The 22959-nt window shown below is 52.5% G+C and overlaps 1 protein-coding gene across 1 annotated transcript in view; it reads right to left on the bottom strand.

The window, feature by feature from the left end:
- Positions 1–10924: 10924 nt before the first annotated feature.
- The window catches only part of LRP5 (LDL receptor related protein 5), a 138449-nt gene continuing 126414 nt past the window's right edge, over positions 10925–22959 (bottom strand). The window contains exons 20-23 of the mRNA XM_032153698.2: positions 21872–22108; positions 20653–20792; positions 13589–13686; positions 10925–11312 (exon numbers count right to left, since the gene is read on the bottom strand). Of these exons, the coding sequence (XP_032009589.1) occupies positions 11051–11312; positions 13589–13686; positions 20653–20792; positions 21872–22108 (737 nt within the window). The 3' untranslated portion in view covers positions 10925–11050. The remainder of the gene's footprint in view (positions 11313–13588; positions 13687–20652; positions 20793–21871; positions 22109–22959) is intronic.

The following is a 22959-nucleotide window of genomic DNA, read 5'->3' as shown; positions in this document are numbered from 1 at the left end:
CGTTGGCACAATCTTGGCTCACTGCAACCTCTGCCTCCGAGGTTCCAGCGACTCTCCTTCCTCTGCCTTCCGAGTAGCTGGGATTACAGGCACACACCACCACGCCCAGCTAATTTTGTGTTTTTAGTAGAGACAGGGTTTCACCATGTTGGCCAGGCTGGTCTTGAACTCCTGACATCCGGTGATCTGCTTGCCTTGGCCTCCCAAAGTGGTAGGATTACAAGCATGAGCCACCGCACCCGGTCCCCAATTTTAATTCTGTCAAGTAATGACTTTTTTTTTTTTTAGAAAAGTATTTACTATTATCATAATTTCATAAAAGAAAGGACATGCTAACACACACATACACTAACACAGGAAAAACTAGCTCTGAATAAAGAAGACCTTAAATTGAAGAAGTTCAGGCCTGGTTGCGTGGCTCACGCCTGTAATTCCTGCACTTTGGGAGGCCGAGGTGGGCGGATCACCTGAGGTCAGGAGTTTGAGGCCAACATGGTGAAACCCCATCTCTACTAAAAATACAAAAAGTAGCTGGGCTTGGGCTTGGTGGCGGGCGCCTGTAATCCCAGCTAGTTGGGAGACTGAGGCAGGACAATCACTTGAACCTGGGGGCGGAGGTTGCAGTGAGCCGAGATTGCGCCACTGTACCCCAGCCTGGGTGGAAGAGCAGAACTCTGTCTAAAAAAAAAAAAAAAAACAAGAAGTTCAACTTGAAGGGAAAAATGCCGTATTGTCTTTCCCTTTGTTACATCACCAGGGCACAGTCCATCCCAGGCTGGCGCTGATCCCACGGGCTGGAGCGGGGCTGCCCCAGAAGAGGACATGCCAGGAAGGGCTTGGCTGGTGTTCAGGAGCCCAGGCCAGGTGAGATCAAGAGGTGTTGAGGCTGGACGGGAGAGGCCAGCTAGGGGCTCTTGTAGGATATGAGGGGTCAGCCCATTTCAACGTGGAAACTGAGCTCTTCTGCTTCTCTTCCTCTTCTTCAGTGCATTAAGATTCAATCCCGCTTGGGAAGTGGGCATTTCCCTTCCTATAAAGGATGGTTGGGAGCCTGAGTGTTGGGAGAAAGTGAAGCCGCTGAGTTGCTAACAACTAGGGCTGCCGTCAAGCCTATGGGGAAAGAGAGAAGAGGACATTTGGAAGGAGAGAGATCGAGGTGTGGCACTCTGGGAGAGGACCACAGAAAAGGGGACAGCAAGGGGGTTCCCCAGTGCCATCTGAAGGTGTGGCCCAACCAGGAGGTCCGGAGGCTGCCAGCCAAGTGGCCCAGGAGAGGGAACCTCACAGGGGCTGAGTGGGATCCAAGCCCTAGCCACCGTCCTGACCACCCACATTTCTCAGGAACAAGACCTCCCACAGTGGCCTCCCCGGCAGTGGAAATAGCCAAACTGGCAACATGGACTTTCTCAACTGCCCGGGCGATGCTGCCTCAGTGCCCCAGGGCAGGCAGGAAGCTCCCACATCCATTCTGGAAAGAGGGGTTGGAGGAAGGCTGAGCTGAGCAAAGGACCCCTCTCTGCTCTGGTTGGTGAGGAGGGAGCCCATTATACAAGAGACCCTTCAGGGCTCAGTGAGGGGTGACAGAGACTTGGGGAGTAGTGGCTGTCACTGCAGAGGTGGGAGGGTTTGGAGAGAAGGTACATGCCTTTTTGGCCGCATTGAGTAGCACCTGGTAGCCAGTTAGTAATGCTTATTGGATAAAGAAATGATTAAACGGATGCAAAAAAAAAATGTTGCCTTTGCTTCTTTTTACCCAAACCTCAGTTCCCTCAACTACATTCTGGGGACACCACCTACTTGGCTGGACTGTTGTGAAGTTTAAGCCAGGTTAACTTCGCCTCCTCCTTTAAGACACAGCTCAGACACTGCCTCCTCCAAGAAGCCCCCTCTGCCTTCCCGTGTGAATATGACGCCCCTGTGGGCTCCAGGGTATCTTAGAACAATGCTTCCTCATGGCTTTGGAACCCGGCTGTCCCCTGGATTTGGAGGAAATGCAGGCGAGGAGCCACACCTGACTAATCTCTGGGTCTCCCAGCGCATAAGTGGCATAAGGGCAGGGCTGTGCCCGCTGCAGGCACTTACTGAAGGATGTACTTGGCAGAGAGGAGGCAGCCGGCGGGTGAGCCCCTCACTCTCCCCAGCTGACTGCGTGGGCAGGAAAGGCGGGTTCAGGAGACCCAGCCTCCCTGGGCTGTTACCACCTCTGCACATCCAGCCCCATTGATCAAGAGTTCAATTGGGCCGGGCGCGGTGGCTCACGCTTGTAATCCCAGCACTTTGGGAGGCCGAGGCGGGCGGATCACAAGGTCAGGAGATCGAGACCACGGTGAAACTCCGTCTCTACTAAAAATACAAAAAAAAAATTAGCCGGGCGTGGTGGCGGGCGCCTGTAGTCCCAGCTACTTGGAGAGGCTGAGGCAGGAGAATGGCGTGAACCCGGGAGGCGGAGCTTGCAGTGAGCCGAGATAGCGCCACTGCACTCCAGCCTGGGCAACAGAGCGAGACTCCGTCTCAAAAAAAAAAAAAAAAAAAAGAGTTCAATTTTTGGGGTCCTGTTGGGAGGCCAGGAGACTCACTCCAGGCACTTCTTCCAGGTCTTTGTGTTGGGGGGTGTGTGTGTTTTGTTTTATTTATTTATTTATTTATTTTGAGACAGAGTCTCCCTCTGTTGCCCAGGCTGGAGGGCGGTGGCGCGGTCTGGCTTTCTGCAAGCTCCGCCTCCCGGGTTCATGCCATTCTCCTGCCTCAGCCTTCCTGAGTAGCTGGATTACAGGCGCACGCCACCATGCCTGGCTAATTATTTTGTTTTTTTAGTAGAGACAGGGTTTCGCCACGTTGCCCAGGCTGGTCTTAAATTCCTGGCCTCAAGCGATCCACCCGCCTCAGCCTCCCAAAGTGCTGGGATTACAGGCGTGAGCCACCGTGCCCGCCCAGCCTAGGGGTACATGAGACTTATTTTTTTTTTTTTTTTTTTGAGACAGAGTTTCACTCTGTCCTCAGGCTGGAGTGCAGTGGCCCAATCTCGGGGCACTGCAATCTCTGCCTCCCGGTTCAAGCGATTCTCCTGCCTCAGCCTCCCGAGTAGCTGGGATTGCAGGCACGTGCCACTACACCCAGCTAATTTTTGTATTTTTAGTACAGACGAGCTTTCACCATGTGGGACAGGATGGTCTCGATCTTCTGACCTCGTGATCCGCCCGCCTCAGCCTCCGAAAGTGCTGGGATTACAGGTGTGAGCCACCGCGCCCGGCCATGATGTTTTGATACAGACATATAATGTATAATAATCACATCAGGGTAAATGATGTGACCATCACATCAAGCATTTATCCTTGCTTTGTTTTTTTTTTTTTGTTTTTTTTTTGTTTTTTGGAGACGGAGTCTCGCTGTGTCGCCCAGGCTGGAGTGCAGTGGCACGATCTCGGCTCACTGCAGGCTCCGCCCCCCGGGGTTCACGCCATTCTCCTGCCTCAGCCTCCCGCGTAGCTGGGACTACAGGCGCCCGCCACCTCGCCCGGCTAATTTTTTGTATTTTTAGTAGAGACGGGGTTTGAGCGTGTTAGCCAGAATGGTCTCGATCTCCTGATCTCGTGATCCGCCCACCTCGGCCTCCCAAAGTGCTGGGATTACAGGCTTGAGCCACCGCGCCCGGCCATATCCTTTCTTTGTGTTACAAAAAAAAAATCTAGTTATACTTTCTTATTTATTCTTTTTTTTTTTTTTTTTTTTTTGAGACAGAGTCTCCCTCAGTCGCCCAGGCTTGAGTGCAGTGGCGCGATCTCAGCTCACTGCAAGCTCTGCCTCCCGGGTTCATGCCATTCTCCTCCCGAGTAGCTGGGACTACAGGTGCCCGCCACCGTGCCCAGCTAATTTTTTTTTTTTTTTTTGTATTTTTAGTAGAGACGGGGTTTCACTGTGTTAGCCAGGATGGTCTTGATCTCCTGAACTCGTGATCGGCCCGTCTCGACCTCCCAAACAAAGTGCTGGGATTACAGGCATGAGCCACCACGCCCAGCCTATTTATTCTTAAATGTACAATAAATTATTGTTGACTCCAGTCACCCTGCTGTGCTACCAAATATGGATCTTCTTCATTCTATCTAACTGTATTTCTGTACCCGTTAACCATCCCTGCTCCACCTCACCCCCCAAACCCACTACCCTTCTCAGCCTCTGGTAACCATCCTTCTACTCTCTATCTCCATGAGTTCAATTGTTTTAATTTTTAGCTCCCCAGCCGGGCACGGTGGCTCATGCCTGTAATCCCAGCACTTCGGGAGGCCAAGGCAGGTGGATCACGAGGTCAGGAGTTTGAGACCAGCCTGGCCAACATGGTGAAACCCCGTCTCTACTAAAAACACAAAAATTAGCTGGGTGTGGTGTGGGCGCTTGTAGACCCAGCTACTTGGGAGGCTGAGGCAGGAGAATCGCTTGAAACTGGGAGGCAGAGGTTGCAGTTAGCCAAGATCGCGCCACTGCACTCCAGTCTGGGTAACAGAGTAAGATTCCATCTCGAAAAAAAAAAAAGTTTAGCTCCCACAAATAAGTGAGAACATGTAAAGTTTCTCTTTCTGTGCCTGGCTTGTTTCACTTAACATAATGACCTCCAGTTCCATCCATGTTGTTGCTTTGTTATAAATGACAGGATCTTGGTCAGGTGCAGTGGCTCATGCCTGTTATCCCAGCACTTTGGGAGGGTGAGGTGGACTGATCATGAGGTCAAAAGATCGAGACCATCCTGGCTAACATGGTGAAACCCCGTCTCTACAAAAAATACAAAAATTAGCCGGGCGTGGTGACACACACCTGTAATCCCAGCTACTCGGGAGGCTGAGGCAGGAGAATCTCTTGAATCCGGGAGGCAGAGGTTGTAGTGAGCCGAGATAGTGCTCTAGCCTGGTGACAGAGCAAGACTCCATCAAACAACAAACAAACAAACAAAAAACAAATGACAGGATCTCATTCTTTTTTTCTTTTTTTCTTTTTTTTTTTTAATTTTTATTTTTTGAGATGGAGTCTCGCTCTGTGGCCCAGGCTAGAGTGCAATGTGCCATCTCGGCTCAGTGTAATTCCACCTCCTGGGTTCAAGTGATTCTTTTGCCTCAGTCTCTTGAGTAGCTGGGATTACAGGTGTGTGTCACCACACCCAGCTAATTTTTGTATTTTAGTAGCGACAGGGTTTCACCATGTTGGCCAAGCTGGTCTCGAACTCCTGACCTCAGGTGATCCACCTGCCTCGGCCTCCCGAAGTGCTGTGATTGCAGGTATGAGCCACCACGCCCAGCCCTTCCTTTACAATTTGGATGCCCTCTAATTCTTTCTCTTGTCTGATTGCTGTAGCTAGGACTTCCAGTACTATGTTGAACAACAGTGGTGAAAGTGGGCATCCTTGCCGTGTTCCAGATCTTAGAAGAAAGGCTTTTGGTTTTTCCCCATTCAGTCTGATATTAGCTGTAGGTCTGCCATATATGGCCTTTATTGTGTTGAGGTATGTTCCTTCTATACCCAGTTTTGGAGAGCTTTTATCATGAAGGGATGCTGAATTTTATCAAGTGCTTTTTCAGCATCAGTTGAAGTTATTATGTGGTTTTTGTCCTTCATGCTACTGATATGATGGATCATATTGATTGATTTGTGTATGTTAAACCATCCTTATATCCTTGGGATAAATCCCACTTGGTCATGATGAATACTCTTTTTAATGTGTTGTTCAATTCAGTTTGCTAGTATTTTGTTGAGAATTTTTGCATCAGTGTTCATTAGAGACATTGGCCTGTAATTGTTTTAATATGTCTTTGTCTGGTTTGGGTATCAGGATAATACTGGCCTCGTAGAATGTGTTTGGAAGTATTCCCTCCTCCTCTATTTTTCAGAATAGTTTGAACAGGATTGGTATTAGTTCTTCTTTAAATGTTTGGTAAAATTCAGCAGTGAAGCCATTGGTTCCCGGGCTTTCTTTGTTGGGAAACATTTTATTACAGCTTTCATAGCATTACTTGTTATTGGTCTGTTCAGGTTTTTGTCATTTTAATTTTTTTTTTTTTTTTTTTTTTTTGAGACGGAGTCTCGCTCTTTCGCCCAGGCCAGAGTGCAGTGGCGCTATCTCAGCCCACTGCAAGCTCTGCCTCCTGGGTTCATGCCATTCTCCTGCCTCAGCCTCCCAAGTAGCTGGGACTACAGGTGCCCGCCACCGCGCCTAGCTAATTTTTTGTATTTTTAGTAGAGACGGGGTTTCACCATGTTAGCCAGGATGGTCTGGATCTCCTGACCTCGTGATCCGCCTGCCTCGGCCTCCCAAAGTGCTGGGATTACAGGCGTGAGCCACCGCGCCCGGCCTATTTTAATGTTTTTGAGATGGAGTCTGGCTCTGTCACCCAGGCTGGAGTGCAGTGGTATGACCTCAGCTCTCTGCAACCTCTGCCTCCCAGGTTCAAGTGATTCTCGTGCCTCAGCCTCCCAAGTAGCTGGCATTAGAGGCACCTGCCACCATGCCCGGCTAATTTTTTATTTTTTTTTAGTAGAGATGGGGTTTCACCATGTTGGCCAGGCTGGTCTCAAACTCCTGATCTCAGTCCTTCCAAAGTGCTGGGATTACAGGCGTGAGCCACCGCACCCGGCCTGTTCAGGTTTTTGGATTTCTTCATGGTTCAATCTTGATAGGTTGTATGTGTCTAGAAATTTACCCAGTTCTTCTAGGTTTTCCAGTTCATTAGCATATAGTTGCACATAGTTGCCTCTAATAATCCTTTGAATTTCTGTGGTGTCAGTGGTAATGTCTCCTTTTTAATCTCGGATTTTATTTATTTGGGTCTTCTCTCTTTTTTTCTTAGTCTAGCTAAAGGTTTGTTGCTTTTGTTTATCTTTTTGAAAAAACAACTTTTTGTGTCATTGATTTTTGTATTGTTTCTTTTATTTCCATTTCATTTATTTCTGCTCTGGTCTTTGTTTTTTTGAGACAGAATCTCACTCCAGTTACCCAGCTAGAGTGCAGGGTGCATTCATGACTCACTGCAGCCTCCACTTCCTGGGCTCAAGTGATTCTCCCACCTCAGCCTCCCAAGTAGCTGGGGTACAGGCACACATCACCACATCCAGCCTCTTCTTTTTTTTTTCTCATATTTTTAGGAGAGATGGGGTTTTGCCATGTTGGCCAGACTGGTCTCAAACTCCTGAGCAGCTAGGAGTTGAGCCACCATGCCCATGAGCCTGGCCTGCTCTGATCTTTATTATTTCTTTTCTTCTACTAATTTTGTGTTTGTTTTTCTCTTTTCTTTTTTTTTTCTTTTTTGTGACAGGGTCTCACTCTGTCGCCCAGGCTGGAGTGCAGTGGTGCCATCTTGGATCACTGCAACCTCTGCTTCCCAGATTCAAGCAATTCTCCTGCCTCAGCCTCCTGAGTATCTGGGACTACAGGCGTGAGCCACCACGCCCAGCTAAGTTTTGTATTTTTTTTTTTTTAGTAGAGATGGGGTTTTGCCGTGTTGGTCAAGCTGGTCTGAAACTCCTGGCCTCAAGTGATCTGCCAGTCAGGCCTCCCAAAGGGCTGGGATTACAGGTGTGAGCCACCGTGCCTGGCCTGCTCTTGATTTTCTAGTTCTTTAACATGCATTATAGTCAGGCATGGTGGCTCACACCTGTAATCCCAGCCCTTTGGGAGGCCAAGGTGGGGTTGCTTGAGCCTAGGAGTTTGAGACCAGCCAGAGCAACATAGTGGGACCCTGTCTCTACAAAAAGTACAAGAATTAGCTGGATGTGGTGATGTGCACCTATAGTCCCATTTACTTGGGTGGTTGAGGCAGGAGGACCACGTGAGCCTGGGAGGTCAAGGCTGCAAAGAACTATGGTTGTGCCACTGCACTCCAGCCTGGGCAACAGAGCAAGACCATGTCTCAAAAAAAAAAAAAAAAAAAAAAGTGTCAGGTTGTTTATTTGAAGTTTTTCTACTTTTTTGATGTAGGCACTTATAGCTATAAACTTTCCTCTTAATACTGCTTTCACTGTATCCCATAGGTTTTGATATGTTGTTTCCATTCTCATGTTTCAAAAGATTTTAGTTTTCCTTCCTGTTTTGTTGTTTTGTGGCCCAACATGTGGTCTATGTTTGAGATTGGTTCATGTGCTGAGGAAAAGAATGTGTATTCTGCAGCTGCTGGATGAAACATTCTGTAAATATCTACTAGGTCCACTTGGTCTGTAGTGTAGATTAAGTCCTATGTTTCTTTGATTTTCTGTCTGGATGATCTGTCCAATGCTGAAAACAGGGTGTTGAAATCTCCAGCTATTATTGTATTGGGATCTCTCTCTTTAGCTCTAGTAATATTTGCTTTATATATCTGGGAGCTCCAGCATTGGGCGCATATGTGTTTACAATTATTATATTCCCTTGCTGAGTTGACCCCTTTATCATTATATAATAACCTGCTTTGTCTCTTTTTATAGTTTTTGTCTTGAAATCGATTCATTTTCTCTGATATAAGTTTAGCTATTCCTGCTTTTCGGGTTGTTTGCATGGAATATCTTTGTCAATTCCTTTATTTTTAGTCTATGTGGTTTTTTTGTTTGTTTTTTGTTTTTTCTTTGAGATGGAGTCTCGCTCTGTCACCCAGGCGGGAGTGCAGTGGTGCGATCTCAGCTCACTGCAAGCTCCGCCTCCCAGGTTCACGCCTTTCTTCTGCCTCAGCCTCCTGAGACTACAGGTGCCTGCCACCATGCCTGGCTAATTTTTTGTATTTTCATTAGAGACGGGGCTTCACCGTGTTAGCCAGGATGGTCTCGATCTCCTGGCCTCGTGATCCACCTGCCTCGGCCTCCCAAAGTGCTGGGATTACAGACGTGAGCCACCGCGCCCGGCCTAGTCTATGTGTGTTTTTATAGGTAAAGTGTGTTTCTTGTATGCAAGAGATGGTGGGGTCTTGTTTTTTGATCCATTCATCCACTCTTTTTTTTCTTGAGACAGGATCTCACTCTGTCACCCAGGTGGGAGTGCAGTGGCTCGATCTCGGCTCACAGCAACCTCCGTTTCCCAGCCTCCAGTGATTCTCCTGCCTCAGCCTCATGAGTAGCTGGGATTACAGGTGCGTGCCACTACCGCCTGGCTGATTTTTGTATTTTTAATACAGATGGGGTTTCACCATGTTGGCCAGGCTGGTCTAAAACTCATGACCTCAAATGAGCCATCCGTCTCGGCCTCCCAAAGTGTTGGAATTACAGGCGTGAGCCACTGCTCCCGGCCCACTCTGACTTTTGATTGCAGAGCTTAGCCTATTTACAGTCAATGTTATTATTGATAAGTAGGGACTTACTCCTGCCATTTTGTTATTTGTTTTCTGTTTGTTTTGTGGTCTTCCATCCCTTCTTTTAGTCAAAGTGATATTTGTATTTTGTATTTCTTTTTTTTTTTTTTTTTTTTTGAGACAGAGTCTTGCTCTGTTGCCCAGGCTGGAGTGCAACGGCACAATCTCGGCTCACTGCAGCCTCCACCTCCCAGGTTCAAGCGATTCTCCTGCCTCAGCCTTCCAAGTAGCTGGGATTACAGGCACACACCACCATGCCCGGCTAGTTTTTGTATTTTAGTAGTTGAGGTTTTGCCATGTTGGCCAGGCCGGTCTCAAACTCCTGGCCTCAGGTGATCCACCTGCTTCAGCCTCCCAAAGTGCTGGGATTACAGGCATGAGCCACTGCATCCAGCCTACATTTTGATTATTAAATGCACCGTCACCCAGCAATAAGCTTGACTGTTTTCTGACCTCCCTCCACCATGCTGAGGGGAGTCAGGCCCTTCTCCACTGATGTGATGTGCATTTTCTCCCTTCCCTCTGAAGACGGCTGTTCCTGCCTGGCCTGCAGGACACGAGGAGGACAGCTCAGCTTCCCCACCGAAAATGCCTAGGTTACTGTCTCCTTCCACAGATTGGGGACCCTGCAGAGGCAGTAACCAGGCCTTGTCTGTCTTCTCCAGCACCGCAGGGATGGGCCCACAGCAGGCGTCAGGTGTGGCTTGCTTACTGTTCCTGTGAGGACCCAGGGATTCCCTCCCTGCCAGGGGCAAGTGCAGTGTGGCAGAGTGGGCTCAGCAGCCCCATCCAGCGAGTCAACACACAGTCATGGGGCCCCTTGCCCTCAGGAAGAGCAGCAGCCTTGGGCCGGCACAGAGAGGTCAGATGGAAGCCAACACAGGTTCAGGAAGAGCCCAGAGCCCAGGCATATATTCTGCAGGGCCCAGTGAAAAATGAAGGCACAGTCCCCTTCTTAAAAATGACTAACAGTCAACTGGGTGCGGTGGTTCATGCCTATAATCCCAGCACTTTGGGAGGCCGAGGCGGGCGGATCATGAGGTCAAGAGATCGAGACCATCCTGGCCAACATGGTGAAACCCCGTCTCTACTAAAAATACAAAAATTAGCTGGGCAGGTGTGGTGGCAAGCACCTGTAGTCCCAGCTACTTGGGAGGCTGAGGCAGGAGACTCACTTGAACCTGGGAATCGGAGCTTGCAGTGAGCTGACATTGCGCCACTGCACTCCAGCCAGGTGACAGAGCGAGTCTCCATCTCAAAAAAAAAAAAAAAAAGACTAAGAATCTGAGGAAGACGAACAGCAACAGCGTGATCAAGCCCAGGGCCCTTTCTGACGGCACAGGCCACACACACATAAAGCCGGCCCAGCCTGCAGCTCAGAGATGCATCCCAGGGGAGACATCTGCCTCTGCCCAAGGCCCCAGCCCTTCCCTGCAGGAGCCGGACAGAGGGACGCCCGGGTGCAGGAGGACTCTCATGGTGGTCCGGGGGTTGGCATTCGCTCCACGGGGACACACAACTCAAATGCACACAGGGCACGAAAGAATGGCAGTTCTGTTTTACAAAATTAAGTTTATAAATATTTCTCCACTGTACAAAGTTCTCCCAGCCCTGCCCACCCCATCACAGTTCACATTTCTCATGTTTTTAAAATCCCAATTATATTTATTTTTTAAATCATAAAATATATTTTTTCTTTGTTCATATTTAAAACTATTTACAGGGGCACAGAGAAGCCGGGAGTGGCCCGGCCGAGGTCAGGATGAGTCCGTGCAGGGGGACGGAGGGGGCGGGAAGAGGTGGAAGTAGCTCCTCTCGGTGGCGGGCGAGGGCGGGCAGCTGTCCTCCGCCGACAGGTACTGGCTGTGGGGCGTGGGTGGGGGCGGGTAGGGGTCTGAGTCCGAGTTCAAATCCAGGTAGTACTTGCTGGCCTTCCAGCGGCTGGCGCTGTAGTCGCTGTCACACACGTCAGTGCTGCAGGGCGTCGTCGGGGGTGCCATTCCTCGAATGATGTAGGGCCTGAAAGGGACACACACACAGAGGAGTGGGATTTGGTAGACACATCTGCCCTGGTGGGCACAGCAGCCCCGGGGCTGTGAACGGGAAAGGCCTGTCCACAGGCCAGCTCCAGAAGGTGCAGGCCTGACTCTGGACCCACCCCGCTGTGTGGCCAGGGCTCATCACTTACCCTCTCTGAGCCTCAACAATCCCACCTCTACCATGGGCATGCCCACACCTGCCCTGCAGCCTGCCAAGCCCGGGCCCTGCCAAGGCTGCCTCTGAGGAGAACGAGGCCTCCAGAGCCTGCTAGCTGACCTTGGCCAGGAACTTACTTGACCTCTTTGAGCTTTAGTTTCTCATTGATAAAAGTGGGGATGAAATAGTGCCCATTTCAAAAGTGAAGGATACATGAGATTCTGCCTGGAAAGTGCTAGAAATAGTGCCCGACAAAACAGGAGACAGGACAACTGTTCACCTAACACTGTTACTGTAAATGTTGGCAACCGATATGGTTTGGCTGTGTCCCCACCCAAATCTCATCTTGAATTGTACTCCCATAATTCCCACGTGCTGTGGGAGGGACCCAGTGGGAGAGGATTAGAATCACGGGGGTGGTTCCCCCACACTGTTCTCCTGGTAGTGAATACATCTCACTAGACTTGATGGTTTTATAAGGGGAAACCCCTTTCGCCTGGCTCTCATTCTGTCTCTTCCCTGAGGCCATGTAAGATGTGACTTGCTCCTCCTTGCCTTCTACCATGATTGTGAGGCCACCCCAGCCACATGGAACTGTGAGTCCATTAAACGTCTTTCCTTCATAATTACCCAGTCTCAGGTATGTCTTTATTAGCAGCGTGGGAACAGGCTAATACAGCAACCAGTGGGTCCAGAACGCTTCCATCCTGAGTTCAAGCAACCTGACTCGCAAGATGGCTCCTGACCTCCCATCCTCCCAGAGGCTGCCTGCTCCCCACTGTGGCCCAGAAACGCTGCATCCCACTGTGTGAGTCCAGACTCGGACCTGTGGTGTGTTTAGGAGCCCCTGTCCTGTCACAGAGGGGCTTGCAACGGGTGGGAAGTTGCAGCCAACAATGGGTGTTGAGAAAAGTGCAGCAGGACAGGATGCTCCTCTTGGAGCCCAACTGCTGCGAGGTCAGATGGCGAGGAGGGAAGATGTGTCTGCAGTGGGGCCCAGAACAGGATGGCATGAACAAAGGCAGGAGGTGGGATGGGGGACTAGTGAGACTGGCCTGCCCGGTGTGGATGTGACCATTCTGGAGACAGTGATCTGTATGGCTGTGGGACAGACTGTGACAGTTTGATATAATACTGAGGCATCAGGGAGGTGGCCCGACCCAGCGACCCGGAGCGGGGTGGAAACGGAGGCTGCAGTTCCGGCTCCCCAGCCAGGCCTGGGAGTTCGTGGAAATGGCCACTAGGTGGCAGGCGGCACCACACTCGGGAGGCCCTGCGGCTCCAGGGACCCAAGCAATGAGGAATGCGTGGTCCAGAGGTGTCCTGGCCCAGGCCCAACCCATCCCACCCCTTCACCTCTGGGGGTGGGGCCCGGTGCAGCTGGCGGGTGGGCCATGTTGGCTGACACCACTGGGTTAAAGGTCAGGAGGCTCACCCTGCCCATCCCAGGCTCTGATCCAGCCCCTGCGGAGACCAGCACACCTGGGTCCCACTTTTCCACACTCTCAGTTGCCCTGCCCCAACCAGGGAGGTGGGGCCTGTGACCCCAACATGGGCAGCTCGGGGCTGGTGTCCAGCTGAGCAGCCCCGTTGGATTCCCGGGCTCAAACAGGCCACTGTGGCAAGTGAGCAGCCCGGACCATCCTGGTGACGTCACACGATTAGGGGTCCACGGTGGGTGCTGCAGCAGCCTTCAAAGACTTGTCCCATCGAAAGAGGACTGAGCCACCAAGAGGGGGTATCTCAATGGCTAGGGTTCCACAGCCGGACTCAAACACACGGTCGGACCCTGGAGCCCAAGCCCCCAGCCCCTCGACTCCACAGCCATTTCCCAGCTTAAAAATAACCCCCACAGGAGCAACTTGAAGAGCAGCTCAGAACGTGGAGTTCTGCTGGTTTCTGAACCCAACACTCAGTCCCCGCTGGGTTCGTCTGGGGAGGCAGCCTAGTGTGGTTGGCAGAGCAGAGGGAGGCAGGGCTGGGCCTGGCACCTGCCCACTAGCCCCCAGAACACCTCATCAGTGGCATGGGGATTAGGCCCCTCCACCACGGGCTGGCGGGAACCCAATGGCCATGGAGGGCTGCAGGGGATGTCCTACCTGTACGGTCTCGCGGTGGCCGGAATGTTTGAAGAGTAGAACATGTCCATGTTGTACAGGGAGGGGTCCGTGGCTGGGGAGGGCGGCGGGTTGAGGATCTGAGGAGAACCAAGCCAGGGTGACCTAGAGCCTCGCCGGCCTGGGCATTCCTTCCTCCCTCGTCCCTCGGGCTTTCCTTGCAGGGAGGGCTTCTGGCCCCCCTGCTTCCCAGGACCCCTTCCTCTGGCCAGTTGGCGAAACCTGGGGATGGGAGGGGAGGCAGCAGCCACCTGCCCTGAAAGTCATCTCAGTGAGAGGCAAAGGGAACCCAGGCACTTTTGGCCCAGGTGCCCACGCCCTTCCGAGTACCTGCCTTGTGACCAGATGATGGGCTGTGAAGGCAGGGATAGGACTTCGGCCACTCCCCTTTGTGGCCGGCCCCCAGCAGTGGGAGATGTCCCCGCAGGCCCTGAGTGTCCTCCACACCAGTGAGCACCTCACCAGGCTCCTCAGGGACCTTCCCAGGAACTCTCCTTATGACCTTTCCTCCTGCCCCTCCTCCCTCCATCACGCACAGTCTAACTCCTGCAATGACGCCCTTGTTCCAAACACTCAGGGGCTCTGCGTCCTTGCTGAAGCCCTGACCCACACACAGAAGTCGCCATGCTGAGGGAGGAGCCGCGACCCCACTCCAGACAAAGGCACCCCCTTCACATGGGCCTGTGCTGGCACCAGCCCCAAAGCTGGGATAATAAACAGACAAATTCACCATATGAACGTACCCTCCAGGGCCAGGCAGCACACAACCAGCCCTACAATGGGAGGAAGGGACCAGAGGCCCCAGGCCCACACACCCACACAGATCTGCACCTTCCACAAGTGCCACTGACGGCACCCCAACCCAACATGCAGCTTCCCAAAGGGTGCAGGGCTTATGTGGGTCTCCAAGGCCCTCCTGGAAAGGATACAGCCAGATCCAAGCCCCTGCGGAGTAATGGGAACAGAACTGTCAGTTATGCCCCGAGGGACTCAGTTCTCTCAGGCCCCCTAGGGTGGTACGAGAACACAGTGAAGTCCTGTTTTACCACCTTCCGGCTGCAGCAGGATCCCTGGGGAGGGAATTTACCTGTCTCAGCCTCAGTTTCTTCAACTTTAAAATGGGCTCGACCTAGCACTTTGGGAGGCCGAGGCAGGCGGATCACTTGAGGTCAGGAGTTCAAGACAAGCCTGGCCAACATGGTGAAACCTCATCTCTGCTAAAAATACAAAAAGTAGCCGGGTGTGGTGGCGAGCACCTGTAATCCCAGCTACTTGGGAGGCTGAGGTGGGAGAATCCCTTGAACCCTGAAGGCAGAGGCTGCAGTGGGTCGAGATCGCACCACTGCACTCCAGCCTGGGCAACAGAGTGAGACTCTGTCTCAAAAAATAAATTTAAAATTAAATAATAAAATAAAGTAATAAAATGGGCTCGAGAAGGCCTGCTTCCTGGGGCTATCCTGATGGCTGGTGAGTAGCCTCTGGGGAGTGCCCAGGCCCTTCCCTTGCCCTTTAGGAAGCCGCACTGGGCCCTGCTCTTTCTGGGGAGGGTCCTCTTTGGCCCAGAGAGCCAGCCTGGGTATTCCTCAGGATTTGACCCCAACGTCGGGAGGGCACGAGACTGGGGGCGCTGGGAAAGGTGCTTCAAAGCAAAGAGCAGGCAGGGAGGCAGCAGAAAGGGCTTCCTGCAGCTGCCCAAGCCCCAGCCTATGGGGTCTGTTTCCACCTCTTCTCAGGAACTTGACCAGACCTGGTTTCTCTCCTACATCCCAAGGCAAAGTTTGAGATTCTGCCCAAATCTGCACCGGGCAGATTTCTGGCAAGATCCACCAATGCAGCGCCTCGGCAACGTCTCAGATGTCCCGTGAACCACAGCCAGGCCCTCTTCAAAGAAGACTGGATCTTGGCCCAGGGTGGGGGGTGGGAAGGCCCCACCTTGGCTCATCTGCTACTCCTGCATTGTTGTTGTTGTTTTGACTGAGTCTCGCTCTTGTTGCCCAGGCTGGAGTGCAATGGCACGATCTCGGCTCACTACAACCTCCGCCTCCCAGGTTCAAGCGATTCTCCTGCCTCAGCCTCCCGAGTAGCTGGGATTATAGGCATGCACCACCACACCCAGCTAATTTTTTTGTATTTTTAGTAGAGATGTGGTTTCACTATGTTGGCCAGGCTAGTCTCGAACTCCTGACCTCAGGTGATCCATCCGCCTTGGCCTCCCAAAGTGCTGGGATGACAGGTGTGAGCCACCATGCCTGGCCTATTCCTGCATTCTTAGAGTTCTCTGTACATCTCACTGGTCAATTCCTGCTATTCCAGTCCCTGGTAATAAGCCTGTAGACGGAACTTTCTCTGTTCAAATTCTCATAGAGTTTCTGCCTCCTGATAGACCCTGACTAATTCACGCCACCCAGAAGCCATCAGCAAAGAAACAAGCTGGATGCCTGCCTTGCTCATCAAATCTAATTACATCCCAGAAGAATTAAAGATCTGAATGTAAAACGAGAGGAGGAGGACGTTAAGAAAGAGAGTGTGGGCTGGGCACAGTGGTTCACGTCTGTAATCCCAGCACTCTGGGAGGCCGAGGTGGGTGGATCACCTGAGGTCGCGAGTTTGAGACCAGCCTGACCAACATGGAGAAACCCCGTCTCTACTAAAAATACAAAATTAGCCGGGTGTGGTGGCGCATGCCTGTAATCCCAGCTACTCGGGAGGCTAAGGCAGGAGAATCGCTTGAACCCAGGAGGCAGAGGTTGCAGTGAGCCAAGATCGCACCACTGCACTCCAGCGTGGGCAACAAGAGCGAAACACCATCTCAGAAAAAAAAAAAAAAAGTGTGAAAATAAGTTGTTCTTTATGATCAGAGCAGGGAAGGCCTTTCTGAGCATAAACAACAACAACAACAAAATATATATATATATCATAAAAGAGGAGATTGATAATTTCTTTCTTTTTTTTTTTTTTTTTGAGATGGAGTCTCACTCTGTCACCCAGGCTGGAGTGCAGTGGTGCGATCTCGGCTCACTGCAACCTCTACCTCCTGGGTTCAAGCAATTCTCCTGCCTCACCCTCCCAAGTAGCTGGGATTACAGGCATGTGCCACCACACCTCGCTAATTCTGTATTTTTAGTGGAGACGGGGGTTCACCACGTTGGTCAGGCTGGTCTCGAACTCCTGACCTCAGGTGATCCGCCCATCTCGTCCTCCCAAAGTGCTGGGATTACAGGTGTGAGCCACCAGCGCCAGCCGAGATTGATACTTGCATCGTATAAATGGTAAAACATACCATAACCCAAATCAAAAGACAAAAGACTGGGAAACAAATATTTTCAATACACATCGCAGGCTCTGGGCCAATTTCCATAGTCTATCTGTATCTAAAAAGACCTCACAAATGAATAAGAGTGTCAACAACCCAATAGAAGAAGGACTTTGAACAGACCCTTCTGAGAAAAATAAAATGACAAAAGTTCTTGTTTTTGAGAAAGAGTCTCGCTCTCTCACCCAGGCTGGAGTGCAATGGCACGATCTCAGCTCACTGCAACCTCCGCCTCCCATGTTTAAGCAATTCTCATGCTTCAGACTCCCGAGTAGCTGGAATCACCATGCCCGGCTAATTTTTAAATTTTTACTAGAGACAGGGTTTCTCCATGTTGGCCAGGCTGGTCTCAAACTCCTGGCCTCAAGTGATCCGCTCATCTCAGCCTCCTAAAGTGCTGAGATTACAGCTGCGAGCCATCACGCCGGGCCCAAAGGTTCTTAAACACACAAAATGATGCTTGACATCATTCATAATAAAATAAATGTAAATGAAGATCTTAACATAATACCATTTTTACTCTATATTAGACAGGTGGAGAGAAAGGGTGCCAGGGACAGTTTTACCGGTGTGGCCCTCTGCTGAGAAAAGATGGACTGTCCCTTTCAGAGGGCCACTTGGCAGGAGTGGTTGAAACAGCCAAGGTTCAACCGCAGCAGGAGAGGGGACCCTGATGCCCTCCAGTGGGGGCCCAGCCACGCCTGACAAGGAGCGCTGTTCAGCCACCAAGAATGTGACAGCTGTGCCCTCGAAACATAACAAACTTCAGGGTGCGGGGGAAGCAGAGTAGAAGGTGGTTGTGAGTTGGACGGCCTGGCCCCACTGCCTACCAACTGAACAACCCGGGCCAGTGGTTCATGCTCAGTTCTTCGGCCTCCTTGTTGCAAAATGAGGAAAACCATAGCACTCCTCCCGGAGACGGGTTACGGTAGAGTTCTAGGCAGGGTGCACACGGCAGCTGGGAGCCTCCGAAATGCTCAGAACACCACCTTTTATACATCGTTAGTAGCAAAAGGCAAGGCTCAATGTTGACTCTTCAGATGCTATCTTTCGGGCTTATGAAAACATATATGCCAGCCCAGGAGCAGTGGCTCATGCCTGTAATCCTAACACTTTGGAAGGCTGAGGCAGGAGGATCACTTTAGCTCAAGAGTTCAAGACTAGCCCAGGCAATATAGTGAGGCCTCACCTCCACAAAAAATTTAAAAATTAGCCCGGCATGACGGTGCACACCCGCTGTCTGAGCTACTCGAGGGGACTGAGGCAGGAGAATCGCTTGAGCCCAGGAGTTTGAGGCCGCAGTGAGCTGTGATTGTGCCACTGCAATCCCACTGGGTGACAGAGGGAGTTTGTCTCAAAAACAAACAAAAAATACCTATGTCAATCTGAATAAGGTGAAAGGATGGTTATCAGTGTCTTGCTTATGATAGGCATGGAAGACATGCAAGATGGCAGGCAGCACTGGGGGAAACCAGGCAGAGGATAAATGGGTCTGTGCTATTTCTCACAACTGCACATAAATCTACAATTATCTTTTGGCTGGGAAAACAAAGTCCATGCTCTTGTATGCTTACATTCGTACAGATGACCCCGGGGGGACAGAGAAGAAACACACTGCAGGAGGCCATGCCTCCCGGGGAGTCCTGCTTGCCGTCATGGGGGCGGGGTCTCTTTGGACTGCAGGCTCTTCTGTAGCTTTTGAATTTTGTACCATGAACATATATTTAATAGATGCAAAATAACTTTGCTAATTTAAAAACAGCTGGCTTCATGCAGAGTTTCTTTTAGGGGCAGGAAAGTGTGCTAAAATTAACTGTGGCGAGGGTTGCACACATCTGTGACTACACTAAAACCCACTGAACTGTACCCTTTTTTAAGTGGGTGAGTTGTATGGTTAAACAATAAAGTGATTTAAAAAAATAGCTGGCTGGTCAGTGCCATCTCTTATTGCCTGATTAAGATCCTTCCAGCTCCCAAGGGAGAACAGGAAAACAGAATTCGTGAGCCTCCTGCTGTGTGCACGGGGACCCTGCTCGGGTTCCTGGCACTCCTGGCTGGTTAAGTTGGGTTGCAGCAGCAGGAGCAGAGAAGAAGGGCAGTGGGTGTTTAAACTCTCAGCTTCTGGTTCCCAGTTCCCTTTGTCCCTAAACATAGCCAGGCCCTGGGGCCTCCGGAACACTCAGTTCCTGTCCAGGAAACCAAGGAGAACCCTCTTCTGCTACTTCCTTCCCAGGGCCCACCACAGTCAGGTGCCATAAGAAGACAATACCCCAGGCCAGGCACGGTGGCTCACGCCTGTAATCCCAGCACCTCGGGAGGCCAAGGCGGGGGGATCGCTCCAGTCCAGGAGTTTGAGACCAGCCTGGGCAATATAGTGAAACTTCGTCTCTACAAAAAATGTAAATATTAGCTGGGCATGGGGACGCATGCGTGCAGTCCTAGCTACTTAGGGGCTGAGATGGGAGGATTGCTTGAGCCTAGAAGGTAGAGGCTGCAGTGAGCCATGATGACGCCACTGCACTCCAGCCTGGGTGACACAGCGAGACCCTGTCTCAAAAGAAAAGAAAAGAAAAGAAAAGAAAAAGGCCAGGTGCAGTGGCTCACGCCTGTAATCCAGCACTTTGGGAGGCCAAGGCGGTGGATCACCTGAGGTCGGGAGTTCAAGATCAGCCTGACCAACACGGAGAAACCCCATCTCTACTAAAAACACAAAATTAGCTGGGCATGGTGGCACATGCCTGTAATCCCAGCTACTGGGGAGGCTGAGGCAGGAGAACTGCTTGAACATGGGAGGCAGAGGTTGCAGTGAGCCTGGAGATCACACCATTGCACTCCAGCCTGTGCAACAAAAGTGGAACTCCTTCTCAAAAAAAAAAGAAAAAGAAAACAAGAAGACAAGACCCCAGATGTGAGGGATACCCAGAAGGGCGGTAGGAACCAGCCCCGGCAAGGTGGGGCTCACTGGCGAGGCCCCAGAGGAAGCAGAAGGGGGCTGGACTCACCTTAGGGGCATACAGCTGCAGGAACAAATGAAAAGCATACAAAGCATGTCAAGTCAGCCCCCGCCGTTTACACTCAGGGGTTCACATCCAGGCACCAAGCTCGCCTTGGCATCCTGGGGCTGTGCTCCCAGAAACGGGGGTTCTCCCCAGCCAGCCCCAAGGATCCTGGAGGGCGGCGGCAGTTTATTCTCCTCAGTCATTTCACTTAGGGCGTGGCTCAGCTGGAGCCAGCCCCTCACCCTGCCGAAAGCTCCAGGGAGTATTTTAGCCACGAAAATCACTCTGTGTTTGTGTGTCATGCACAAAACCATCCAGCTGTTTTCCAGGAAGCAGCCAGCCCTGGGGGGGAGAACAGGGTGTTCGTGGAGGGGACCCCGTGGAGAAGCTCACAGAGGGCAGACAGGCCTGGTGCAGGCGGCCATCAATGGGCTGGGCCGTACGGAACAGAGACGGCCGCCTGGATGCTGACGTGGCCCAACAGCCACTCTAGGAGGTGGATTTGGGTGATATTTCGGCTCTTTATGTTTTTGTGTGGTTTTCAGATTATCTACAATCAACAATGTCATTGAAGGAAACAGAAGGGTTTGGAAAGGGAAGAAAGCAAGCATGCCTCAGAGGCGGTGGCACAGCCCCCAGGAACCCGAGAAGCCTCCCGTGGCCAGCACTGACGGTGGGAGGGGCCCACAGCCCCATCCCGCCCCGCCCCGCCCCTCCCCGGCCCCGCCCCTCACCGGTGGGTACAGCGTGGCCTTCGTGCTGGACGAGCTGCTGGACGAGGCCCCTGTGACGTGGTTCCGGTCGTAGAGGGGCACCCCGCCCCGGCCCCCCATCAGGCTCACGGAGCTCATCATGGACTTTCCGCATGCGATGCCTGGCAGGGAAGGGACGGGGGCGGTCAGGTGGCTTCGAGGCTCAGCCAAGCCGCCGCACAGACACAGGGCGCTCTCCTCTGCTCCCGCTACCCACGAGACTCAGACCAGGGCGGTGTGTCCTGTTGGAGATGTGCCCCACTCCCTGAGCCGCACTACTAGAGTGAGCTCCCCGGGGCTCATCTGTGAAACGGGAGACACATGGTACCTCCCCCAAGGGGTCTGCAACTGGGGCGGGGAACCCAGGCGGGGCAGCACAGAGCACGCCAGGAACAGACAGGGCCCCGTTCTCTGGGGGCTGCTGCGACTGTGATGGTGCCACCACTGTGGGCTCCTAGGAGCTCTTGAGAAGCCAGGTAACTGCGCTCCCCAGAGAGAATCAGGTTACATCTATACCCCGCCATCCAACAGGCTCCCAATGAGGCCGGCTTGGGGTGACAGTGGGACAGGCCAGGGAAGAGGGAACTCAGGGCTGGGCAGGCAGAGGCAATCCTCAAGGTGGCCTGGAGCTGTGGGGGCACCTGCAGACCTCACAGGGACTCTACCTTCTTAGACATACCATGGTCACCCATGTGATACAAACCAGCGTGGTGCAGCTCTGCGGTGCAGCTGCCCAGCCATCTACGAACACAGCCTGCGTTCCTGGTGCCTGGGCTACGTAGGAATTGTAACTGCTCAGCCACAAATCCCAACTGCACTCAAGACAAAGCTGCTGTATGGTACAGAGTGATTCCTTCAGCTCTGGAGAGAGCCCAGCTGCCCCCACTTCATTTCTAGGGGACATGAGAATTTGTGGACAACACAGCATATGTCCTACTAGAATATGAAGGTCAAGTCCAAGGAGCTATCTCCACACCTACAGTGCCAAAGGGCGGGTTGCTACAGCCATGCAGGCCTCTGTGTTGAAGGATTCTGATGCCAAGCACAGGCTCAGTGGGAAAGGCTGAATGCTGTGATCGATTAGCAATGTCTGCCACACGCGCAAGAGGGCCCGGGGTAGCGCATCCCTGCTCCACTCCCCAAAGCTGCCCAGACTACTCTCCTGCCTCCTCCAGGTCGTTCCATATCTCAGGCTCCTTACCTGTGAAGGGGCCATGCTGGGAACCGCCCGGGGCTATGAAATTGAGGGGCACGTGCGGGGTACCGCTGACATACTCGTGCGGGAAGGGCCCGTTGGCCCCCGCGTAGCGCTGGCACACCACGCGCTGGCACACAAAATAGACACCACCCATGACGAAGAGGGAGAGGATGATGCCAATGACGGGCCCGATGGCACTGCTGTGGGTCGGGCTGTCGTCTGAGGGTGGCTTGGTGATTTCTGCCAGACACAGACAGAAAGAGGTGGCCGACATTAACCCCAAAGGAATGGGCCCTCCTTGGGGGCAGACACCGTGCGCCCTGAAGGGGCTGGCTTTGCCACTCGTGGAGGGTGGGGAGAAACTGGGCAAGCTGGGAGGGTAGGCCTGGGGAGCCTGGCCAACCTCGGGGTAACGCGGCCCTTCAGCCTGCACGGTGCACCCTCCTCCTCCTCTGACCCCCGCCCCTGTCCGACTCCCCACAGCCCTCAACACATCCCTGCCAAGGCACCTGGTATTCACTGCTTCGCCCAGGGCCCTCGGTGGTGGCGGAAGTGAGTGCGCCCTGGCCAGCTTGGGTGATGTTGGTCAAAGAGCAAAGCCAGGCAGCCCCTGGTGCCGCCTACCAGCCACGGGAGGGGCAGGGTCGGCTGGGTGGGCTCCTTGGGCCACTCCACTATCAAGGCTGCCCATGGGGAAGTTTCCAGGCTCCAGACTCAACTTTGGCAAAAGCCACATTCACTCTCCCACAGGGCCAGCCCAGCGATCCTGAGGGCATCGATGATGTCAGAGGAATGGGAGGAAGCGTGCCAGCTCTGGCGGCAAGGCCTGGCTGTGCATCAACAGCACCCCCACAGCTGGGGCCCATGGCCATGCTGGAGGCCCAGGCACAGGCCTGTCAGACTGGAAACTTGCCCAGCAGAGGAGGCAACTCTTGGTGGCCCCCACCACTGCCTTCAGGCCTCAAGCCTGACCTGGCATGAAGGTGCCAAAGGGCACAGGGAGTCCCTTGAGGAAGCCCCCTTCTCCCCCTACAGACTTCTCTCCCTGCTGCAGCCAGAAGAGAGGAGCTCTCAGCCCAGGTCCCTCTGCA

This window comes from Hylobates moloch, unplaced genomic scaffold (assembly GCF_009828535.3).
Source record: "Hylobates moloch isolate HMO894 unplaced genomic scaffold, HMol_V3 SCAFFOLD_5, whole genome shotgun sequence".
Taxonomy (NCBI): Eukaryota; Metazoa; Chordata; class Mammalia; order Primates; family Hylobatidae; genus Hylobates; species Hylobates moloch.
The sequence above is the reverse complement of the archived record's forward strand: the minus strand, read 5'-3'. Positions and strand labels throughout refer to the sequence as shown.